General features: G+C 34.0%; 1 protein-coding gene across 1 annotated transcript in view; it reads left to right on the top strand.

Moving 5' to 3' along the window:
* The first annotated feature begins 371 nt into the window (after window positions 1–371).
* The window catches only part of LOC306850485 (pleckstrin homology domain-containing family G member 3-like), a 55,644-nt gene continuing 44,773 nt past the window's right edge, over window positions 372–11,242 (top strand). Inside the window, exons 1-2 of the mRNA XM_079386138.1 lie at window positions 372–463; window positions 10,438–10,500. Coding sequence (XP_079242264.1) covers window positions 10,452–10,500 — 49 coding nt within the window. The 5' untranslated portion in view covers window positions 372–463; window positions 10,438–10,451. The remainder of the gene's footprint in view (window positions 464–10,437; window positions 10,501–11,242) is intronic.

The following is an 11,242-nucleotide window of genomic DNA, read 5'->3' on the forward strand; positions in this document are numbered from 1 at the left end:
TTTCTATTTTTGTCTTTATACGCTTAGAAATGTATTTAAATATATTTAAGAAATATAAACACATTTGCAAATACAAATATCTAAATATGTATAAGACTGTGATTGGTCCATCCTAAGTAACACGTATTACGTCACGCACGGAGTTTAGCGCGTTGGCTTCGTTATCAAATAATAATTTGCAGCCGAACAAAAACACTGAAATTGTTTATATGTATTGACTTAAAACCGTGAGGTGAACATAAAAAAATTGAAACATTTTTGTTTCGACGTTTCTAAGAAGTTTGTGTCGCTAAGCCCCGCCCACCTGGAGACTCGCTGCTGCGGTGTTTGAGTTGAGAGTCAGTCAGTGCTGCTGCTGCATATGAGCCGATCATACAGTCTCTCGGACCCGCAGCCGCTGAAAATAACACATGCATAAATGTCTGTGAGCTGCAAACGCCTTAATTAACCAGGAACCCAGTCGGTAAGTGTTTCTGCCTTCATTTAAAGACCCAGAACGCTTGTTTGTGGTGCGTAAAGTACTGGAAAACTAAATTAAACAGTTAAAGATGTGTTTTCTTAGTTTCTAAAGACACTTTATGTGCATTTGAGGAAGTTTACGTGTGTTTTTGCTGTCCTTGTTTTGTTGAAAACATCTTGTAATTAATCACATTTACGTGTGATTAGCTAAAATGTTTGTTTGCTAATCCTATCACAATAATATCATTATATAAATATATATATATTATATAATTAGTGAATGATATCAAGATACTGACAGGCTAATCAGAACTCATTTCATGTAAAACATCTTTAGAACTTTAATTGAGTTAATTGTCTACTTGTTTCTTTGCTTTGCTGATTTAATCATTACTTTTCATTCTTATAAATAAGGGCTATTAGTATTATTAGTATATATATATATATATATATATATTATGCTTGAGTTGCAGCATGGATGAAAAATTCACAAGTTTTTCAAATGCATTTTTAGTTTTGGTTTCTTGGTTGTTTAAAGCAGCTGGTTTTCTGTAATTTGCTGTTAAACTTGCATTAAAATCCCATGCAAACTGATATTTGTTGGTCTGTGGATGTTTCCCTGAAGGTCTCGTCTCTGATGAAGTCTGTATTTGTCTATGGCGCCTGCACTGTGTTCAGGTTTGGACTTATAGCGCTTTGATTAACAAATGATGAGGTGTTGCACATCTTATCTGTTGTACATGACCTTTAAATGATGCTTGTGTTGGTCCAGTGAAAGCATTTCGTTTGCGTATTTGTGGTTATATGGATGACATAACTCTTTGCAGCATTTCCCACAATTGTGGAAAACTTGAAAAAATACGGGATTGTGTTGGAAAAGTCATGGAAACTAATGAATTCCTAAAAGTCATGGAAACTAGTTTTGTAGTTGAACTCTCTAATGTATTGAAGCTTGTTTCAGCCATGGAAATAAAAAAAACAATGAAAAAGGTCATTGCAACCTTTTAATTTCACAGCTTGTTTTCTTCCATTTCTGAGGAGTAATAATTGTGAAAGGAAAACAGATGCAAGACATTAACTCACTCACAGTTACAACTTAGAATCGCGAGATGTCCAGAATCCCAAGAAAAAAGATATTAATATAATATTAAAGGCATTAACTCGCTCACAATTGCAAATTTATAACTTGGAATATTGAGATGAAAACTCAGAATTCTGAGACATAACCATAAAAAAATTTGAATTGTGGGGTAAAAAAAATTTTTTTATTTTTTATTCGGTGGTGGAGATATGCTTCCATGCTTATGAACTGCTAGTTGTTGAGTAAAGCATGTGCACACACGGTATTTATGTCGCTGGCTCTTTTCTTCACTGATCATGAAAAACACACCAGTGAGCCACTAATTATTTACTCACCTGAGAGTTTATTAGTTGTGTAACTTAGTTGTCACAGTCATTTACTTCCATTCAGTTTCCCAGCACTGTAAACGCTGGTCTTCACGGGCGTAATCAGACACGCTAGATGTTTTTAGACGGGGTCAGTGTTTTACTTTGACCTTGTCAGGGTTAAAAGTCCCCGAGGGAACGGAGTTTCTGGGGTTATTTGTCCAAGTAGAAGTTTAACAGCTGAACGCTGAATCCTGAACGGAGAGATTTATGGATCTCCAAGAAGAAGCTCTTTGTCTGTCTTTTGTGACGGAGCTCCAGGCCTGAATCTGAGGGGTTTGAAAGGGTTCAAGTTTAAGACCTTCTAGGAAAATGAGGTACTACATGCCATTTTTAGAAAAGTTCTGTGGCAGTAATATGGGATCAGATCACTTTATGCACTTTATACTTTATAATAATGGTTGAATGATATATTGCGAAGGCCAGTATAACAGTCAATGTTTGGCATTTTTTTTAATTATTGCATCATCTTAACTAGGGCTGGACGATACGGGCAAAATTTATATCACGATATATTTCTTAATTTCGGCCGATACAATATAATATCGATATGAACTCTATTTTAAAAAAGCCTCATAAAAACTGCCAAGAATGGCCACAACAGATGCCAAGTCTACGAAACCTCCTCCTATAAAACTATATATTTTATAAAAAATAAAAATAAAAAACGCACAAATAAATAATGTTCACCTTTTATTTGTATTTAGCCTTCATACAAACAAGAAATGTGAAATCACATGTAATTTATTCCTAAGCTGAATTTTTTGCATCATTACTCCAGTCACATGAGAAATAATTCTAATATACTGCTCAAAAAACATTTATTATAATGTTGAAAACAGCTAAGTAGAATTTTTTCAGGTTTCTATGATGAATAGAAAGTTCAGAAATACAGCATTTATCTGAAATACAGATCTTTTGTAACATTATAAATGTCTTTATCAATCACTTTTGATCAATTTAAAGCATCCTTGCTAAATAAAAGTATTAATTTCTATTATTTCTTTACAAAAAAAATTTAAATAAATTATACTGACTCCAAGGTTTTGAAAGGAATAGTGTATAAATGTAACAAAAGCGTTTTATTTCAGATAAATGCTGATCTTTGGGTCTTTCTATTCAAAGAATCCTGAAAAATATGTACTCAACTGTTTTAAATATTGATCATCAGCATATTAGAGTGATTTCTGAAGGATCATGTGACACTGAAGACTGGAGTAAAATTCAGCTGCGCATCACAGAAATAAATTACAGTTTAACACATATTCAAGCAGAAAACAGTTATTTTAAATAGTAAAAATATTTCAGAATTTTACTGTTTTTACTGTACTTTGGATCAAATAAATGCAGGCTTGGTGAACAGAAGAGACTTCTTTAAAAAACGTTAAAACCTTACTGTTCAAAAACTTTTGCCTGGTAGTGTAGGCTGATTGTTCTTATAGATTGAAGCAAATGTGCCTCTGCCAGGATAAAGAGTATGAATAGTGCTCTGAGTTGCTGCAGAAAACAAAAGAAAAACGGAGCAACAACAAAAGCATGTTGCTTGAGACGGGCTTATTCTGATTCTCTGCCAGCAGGAGGCACTGTGAGAGCAGCAGAACTTGCGGTTTCCACGGTAACGGCTGTGATCAAAGCAGCTCCGCTCATGAACGCGACTTTATCAGATCAAATGTCATCGAAACTTTTCTGAAGACAGTCGGTTCCCTTCAGAGATGCATTCATATAAAACACCCGCGAGGTTTTTTGATTTTGAAACGTGTAGTGCTCATGTTTATTCAACAAAGTCAAACGCCACAAATGAATCAATGTATGAGAAACACTGGTAATGTATATCGGAAATGTGTTTAAAAATTATATCACTGTTATTGAAAAAAATTATATTGCCATACATATTGATATTGAATTACTGTCTAGCCCTAATCTTAACACATTTTTCTGTTTGGCCAATTGTTTAAAAAAAGATAAATTTTTCAAATTATTTCTAATTTTGTAAATTTAATGTAAAATTAATAGAAGTTACCGATATATTGCCATATATCGGCCAATATTTGGCTTTTTTTAATGATCACATTGGCCATTTTTTTTCTTTCAAAATATTGATTCATTTTTCTAATTATTTATTTCTGATTTAATAAATTTTATACACTGTAAGTGACCTATATATTGCCTAGTCCAATATATCAGCCGATATTTGGCATTTTATTTCAATTATCACATTGGCTGATTATTTTTTTTAACATTTCATTTTCAAATTTAGCAGCATGTATTATTTACTATCTTTAAATAAAAAAAGTGTGAAATAATATATCAGCCATCAGCCACCTTTTTCTCTAAGATATCAATATCAGCCATCAGCAGAAACACACATCAGTCGATCATTAATACTTTAACTATTATACCAAATGATTTCCATATTTGCATTTCATGGTATTTCATAAAACTTAAAAAACATTTGAAAAAACAGTGCAACCATGGTATGTTTTGTTACTTTTTTGGCTAGTCTTTTGATTTTCAGTTATGTTCTTTGCTTCATAATAACCTAAGTTTATAAAGCCAGTGGAAAATGACTTTATTTTTAAACTCTTCACATTCTGTACTAGTTGAGAATTTTTCAAAAAATGGAACATTTATGTAACATTTAGACATTTATGAATTTGGAGTGTTCCCAAGATAAATAAGCATAACAATCGGGCGGTTTTTGGAGTCCGGAGCCTGTAGCTGACATGAGCAGCTTAATATCTATTTTTATGTCTATATTACAAGCGTATTGTGTTTGTTTGAGATGCATGTGAAGAGGGAAGCTGCATGAAATGTGTTTCTGCTTTTCTTCAGGAAATAGTCATTGGCCAATTAAGCAGCTGGCGTGGGTCCACGTGCACCGTGTGTGTGCAATGTTTATTTCTAGAGCTCGCTGGGTGTTCATATGGGAAGCTATCTTATCCGACCATCTCTAAACAGCTCCTAAAGAAAAGGAATTTAACGGGCATTTGCAGAAGATGAGTGTGATTAGTGCATTCTGAGGGTCAGATGATGCATACTGCGATGGAGATTGAGACTGATGTTGCATGAAATATTTTAAAAATAGTATGCAGTAGGAGTTTGAGACAGTAGTACATTGTGTCTTCACGAAGTGCATGTTTAATTAGGAATAATACAGTTATTTGCATTGAACCAGTTTTGTTTAAGCATCAAATAATGAGTCAAGAAAATTGTAGTCTGGTGTGTTGATCATGCAAGGAATGGGAGGTCAAGTCTAGTGTATTGCATTGTGCTTTTAAGTTAGTGTACAAAGGCCATTCAAGATGTAGGTGAGTTCGTTTCTTCATCAGGTTTGTAGAAATGTGTCTCTGCATCAGTGTCTCAGCAATGGATGCTCTGCAGTGAATGGGTGCCGTCAGAATGAGAGTCTGATAAAAACATCACAATAATCTTATGTGTGTTTTATAAAAGCTTAGACTACTGTCTGTCTCTCTGAAACATTGTCTTGAAGCGTGAGACTGAGATAAACTGCTGAAATAATAAAGACTGTGTCTCTGCGCCTGCCTGTCAATGAAGCATTTCCGTGTTTTCGTACACCTCCCGTCTGTCCCTCAGGCCCGTGTTAGTACTCCAGTCCTCCCGAGGGTTTAGTCCTGCAGACGGTGTCGGGTCGTGGGGTCAGCGGCGGAAGAGAAGGGAGTATTTTTAGGGAGTGCTGGGAGCGTTTGGCTTTCGGAAGCGTTTTAATTGAGGAAGTAATTGTCGCCTTGTGTTTTAACTGTGTGTGAGAAAGCTGAGGGAATTCAATAGGGAGGCTTTCCTATACGGCTGACAGCCATTTATTTATGGCTGAAGAATAAATACACCGTGATAATGAAAGAGTGTTCTGAGTCTGGAGACTGTCATTAGATTGTGTCTCATGCGTTTATGAGAATGAATGTTTCTAAAGCAGATAGTCTTTGTTTCACACAACTATTTAGATTTATCTTGCATGGCATCAGATATCCATCTCAGTGTATTTTCTCAAGATGGAGATTTCATTGCATGACTTCAGATGAGATTTCAGTAATGGATTCAATGGATTATTGTGATGTTTTTATCAGCTGTTTGGACTCTCGCTCTGACGGCACCCATTCACTGCAAACCAAGTTATATTCTTTAGAATGCTAAGAAACTCTTGTGAACACTTGTGGTTTTCTCATGATGTAATAAATGCAGCTTCATATCAGGCTTCTCACTGGGAGGCTGGAGGATCTTTTGCAATACTTGCTTTTTTAGCCATCGTTGAAAAATGCTCTTTGGGTGTTGCTTTATTTTGTAACGTTACATCCTACAACATCAGATGGATTCTTAATAAAGAACATTAATTTTCAGTATTTAGAAATATATTTAGATCAGTGCAGACTACGATTAGGATTGTTTGTTTTCAGCAAAGACACATTAAACTATGGAAGCTTCTTTCCGCCAGGGAATAAAAAAAGTCATTGGAACTTTTTATCTCACAATTTAGACTTTTTGTCACATTTCTGAGTTCATATCTTAAGTCAGAATTGCAAGAAAAAAAGTCAGAATTGTGAGATAAAAAGTCATAATTACACCTTTTTTTTTTAGGGGAGACTTTATATCTCGCAGTTCTGAATTCATATATTTTGCAAATCTGAGTTTAAATATCTTACAATTCTGAGTTTATATATTTTGCAATTATTAATGTATATATTTTGCAATTCTGAGTTTAAATATCTTACAATTCTGAGTTTATATATTTTGCAATTATTAATGTATATATTTTGCAATTCTGAGTTTATATATTTTGCAATTTAATGTATATATCTTGCGATTCTGAGCTTGTATATCTTGCGATCCTGAGCTTATATATCTTGCGATTCTGAGCTTGTATATCTTGCGATCCTGAGCTTATATATCTTGCGATTCTGAGCTTGTATATCTTGCGATCGTGAGCTTGTATATCTTGCGATCCTGAGCTTATATATCTTGCGATTCTGAGCTTGTATATCTTGCGATTCTGAGCTTATATATCTTGCGATTCTGAGCTTGTATATCTTGCGATTCTGAGCTTGTATATCTTGCGATCCTGAGCTTGTATATCTTGCGATTCTGAGCTTGTATATCTTGCGATTTTCAGCTTGTATATCTTGCGATCCTGAGCTTGTATATCTAGGATGTTGTAGGATTGTTGACTTTTTTTATTCCCTGGCGGAAAGAAGCTTCCATAGTTTAATGTGTCTTTGCTGAACACAAACAATCCTAATCGTAGTCTGCACTGGTCTAAATATATTTCTAAATACTGAAAATTAATGTTCTTTATTAAGAATCCATCTGATGTTGTAGGATGTAACGTTACAAAATAAAGCAACACCCAAAGAGCATTTTTCAACGATGGCTAAAAAAGCAAGTATTGCAAAAGATCCTCCAGCCTCCCAGTGAGAAGCCTGATATGAAGCTGCATTTATTACATCATGAGAAAACCACAAGTGTTCACAAGAGCTTGTATATCTTGCGATTCTGAGCTTTATATATCTTGCGATTCTGAGCTTGTATATCTTGCGATCCTGAGCTTGTATATCTTGCGATTCTGAGCTTGTATATCTTGCGATCCTGAGCTTGTATATCTTGCGATCCTGAGCTTGTATATCTTGCGATCCTGAGCTTGTATATCTTGCGATCCTGAGCTTATATATCTTGCGATTCTGAGCTTGTATATCTTGCGATTCCGAGCTTATATATCTTGCGATTCTGAGCTTGTATATCTTGCGATTCTGAGCTTATATATTTTAAAAAGTTAGAATTATGATATAAAAAGTTGCAATTACCTTTTTCATTTTTTTTTTCATGGCAGAAACGGGCTTCCATATTAAACTGATCAAAAGTGACAGTAAAGCGGTTTATAATGTTACAAAAGATTTATTTCAAATAAATGCTGTTCTTTTGAAGAATCCTGAAAAATAAAATATAAAAATAAAATGTCAGTTTCCATAAAAATATGAAGCAGCACAACTGTTTTCAACATTGCTAATGCGTTTCTTGAGCAGTAAATCAGCATGAAAACAGATGAAACTGTCTCTAATGTTAAAGTCCATGTTAGATGCATCCATCTGTCTTCAGTTACAGGACAAATCCCAGACCTGGATGTGAGGGTCAGATTTCGGTGAGCGCGTTTTATCAGCTGTGGGAACAAAAGCTCTCCAGATGGACTTTGACTCGTGTTTGAACCAAATGTACATTTACATGCCAGCACACTTCATCTGTTTGCAATGCAAAGGACGCATTTGAATAGAATAGAGCAGATTGCAGTCATTCCCATGTAGGGTTTGATCATATGTGCAGTCTGAAGTCTCTAATGCTGCATCCCTGTGAGATACGCTGATCCTGATGCAAGTCTGTTATCCGCTGTGTGATAATCGTCCAGACGGTCTCGGCTGTGTTCTTGGCTTCGTCTCGGCAGCACAGCTGTCAGTTCAGAGGCAGAAGCAGAAATTACACTGAGCAACAATGTGGATTTTACTCCTGGAGGACTCTTGTGGCTCTGATCTCTGATCCTGATGCTCTTATTAAAGACGGAGACTCACAGAATCCGCTCACAAACGCTCTCCACACCATTACAATCAAATTAGTTCAAGATGAAGTGAAGACGTTTGAGATCTCAAGCCTGATTTTGACTTGATAAAACAAGGATAGCAAACCTCTCTGTACAGGGCTTTGTTTGAAAGCCAAAAATGTTTGACTACATTTTAGAAGATTAATTGAATTAAGTTGTATGCATTATTTTGGTTACTATTGTTTTTGCTAATAAATTTGTATTAAATCATAAAACAGAATCTAGAAAAATGAAAACAGACTTTACAGAAAAAAATCAATTTCTGAAATTGTAATAAATTATTAAATTGATACACTTTTGTCCAGTTGATTAGACCTCCTTTTGTGATTTATTAAAATAAAAAAAATAAACGTTGTCAATAAAATAGCTTTTGTACTTTTGCAAGTATTGGTAGTGTGTGGGATTTTTTTTTTTTTTTTTTTTTTTACTTTTTTGGTCTTTTTATCCTACTTTTTATCCTATCTGCAGGTGTGCAATGATTGATTGTTAACTGAATAAAAAAATGGAAATAGAATCCAGAAAAATTAATATTAAAACTGTGGAAAAATATGGAAAACTGCATTTCATGGGGCAATATTATTGTTAAAATTGTAATTAATTGTTACATTTTTATTTATCAGATTGATTAAATATCCTTTTGTGATTATTAGAAATGTATTAAACAATTAAATGTAATCAAGAAAAAAATAAAACAGACAACACAGAACATCTGAAGAAAGTGTTTCAAAGAGTATGCATGTAGTCTATTAATTTGTAAATTGTTCGTTATTTTTTTTTATTATTTATCCTTTTGATTAGACATCCTTTTTTTTTTTTTTTTTAACTAAACAATTAAAATGGATTCTAGAAACACAGAATTTGGGAAAAATAAAATGGAATTTGTGGGAAAACTAAAACTGATTTCATAGGGCCTTGTTTGTGTATTTTCTGAAGTTTCCTCGTGTGCACAAGCTGTTGCTTTCCCTTTGTTCCTGTTGGATTCAGGGCCGGGGGTTTGGCTGAAGGTCGAGTTGAAGTTTCGGTTGGGTTTCAGTGCTAAAGTCCTCGGGGTCTCCTGTGCGTGGTACGTTGGCGAGCGACTCGGGCCAAACACTGATTGACTGTGTCTGATGGAATGGCTGGAATCTGTGTTTGCTGGACTGATAAGACGGCAGCTGGAATGCATGGCACAGGCAGAGCAGAAAACAACCTTAACACAATATTTGTCCAAGGCTCGGTGGCAATTTGGAGATCTTAGAACTGTTTGTCAAACAGCGCTTATTATTTGCGATGGTTTATTCAGTTGATCTTCAAGTGCTCATGTCATCTCTGTTCAAGTTTGTATTAAGTGCAAACATTGCATGTAGATGCATTAAGAATACATGCATATTAATGATCAGTCAAACGTTTGCTCAGTATTTCCTTGCCATAAAAAAATTTAAATGATTAAAAACCCATATGTTATGAAATATCAGAAATGGAAATACACTAATAATAATAATTATTATTATCATCATCATCATTGTGGCTTATAAAAAATACAAACACATAAAACAACAACTCCATAATAATAATAAAGCAATACATCATAGAATATCACATTGAAAATATGTGAATAATAATTGTTGTTATTATTGTTATTATAATAATAATTCTTATTAATAGTAGTAGTATTAGTAATATTTTATTAATAAATGAAGCCATATGTTATGGAATATCCCAAATGGAAATATAAGAACTATGTCTAGCTTTGCTTTCAAAGCTATATTTAATCATTGTCAAACTGAATCCTTTGCATACTTTTTGTTTTTTTTAATGTAATGAGAATTCAGTCCAAGCTTTTGATCAGTCGTGTGATTACAGCACACATAACTTCTCAAGAGAGTACAGTATGTGAGTGTGAAGTCAGATGTGTTTGTATTTGATCAGGTGTTGAGTTTGATTTGTGTGTGTTTCAGTGTGTGTGAGGGACATGAGAGAAGAGTCCAGCTGCGCTCACAACAACAGCCTGATGGGAGAAGGTGAGAACATGCATATCTGTCCGTTCTGCTGGATTTACTGACCACAAACCAGTGTGAAACCGGTTTCACTCCACTAATGGAGACATACGGGTTCACAAGTTTGGGGTCAGTAAGATTTTTCTTTTCTTTTTTTTTTTTTTTTAAAGAAATTAATACATTTATTCATCAAGGATGCATTAAATTGATCAAAAGTGTCAGCAAAGACATTTATAATGTTACAAAGGATTTCTATTTAAAATAAAAAAAAAAATTTTTTTTTTAACTTTTTATTCATCTGTGAATCCTGAAAAATAAAATGCATCACGGTTTCCACAAAAATATTGTGCAGCACAACTGTGTTCAACATTGATAATAATCAGAAATGTTTCTTGAGCAGTAAATCAGTATATTATTATGATTTCTGAAGATCATGTGACACTGAAGACTGCAGTAATGATGCTGAAAATACAGCTGCAGATCACAGAAATAAATTACAGTTTAACACGTATTCACATAGAAAACAGCTATTTTAAATCATAATAATATTTAACAATTTTTTAGCAAAAAAATGCAGTCTTGTGACCAGAAGAGAGTTTTTTTCAAAAACATGGAATAAATAGTGCCAACCCCAAACTGTTCACTCTGGCATTAGTGTGTGAATGTTATTTTATTTTTATTTATTTATTTTTTATTTTGTTTGGATGTAGTTCATTTGTTCAAATAATATAGTTCATGAATCACAAAATTAGAGTTATGTTAAATG

This window comes from Barbus barbus (genome assembly GCF_936440315.1).
Source record: "Barbus barbus genome assembly, chromosome: 30".
Lineage (NCBI taxonomy): Eukaryota > Metazoa > Chordata > Actinopteri > Cypriniformes > Cyprinidae > Barbus > Barbus barbus.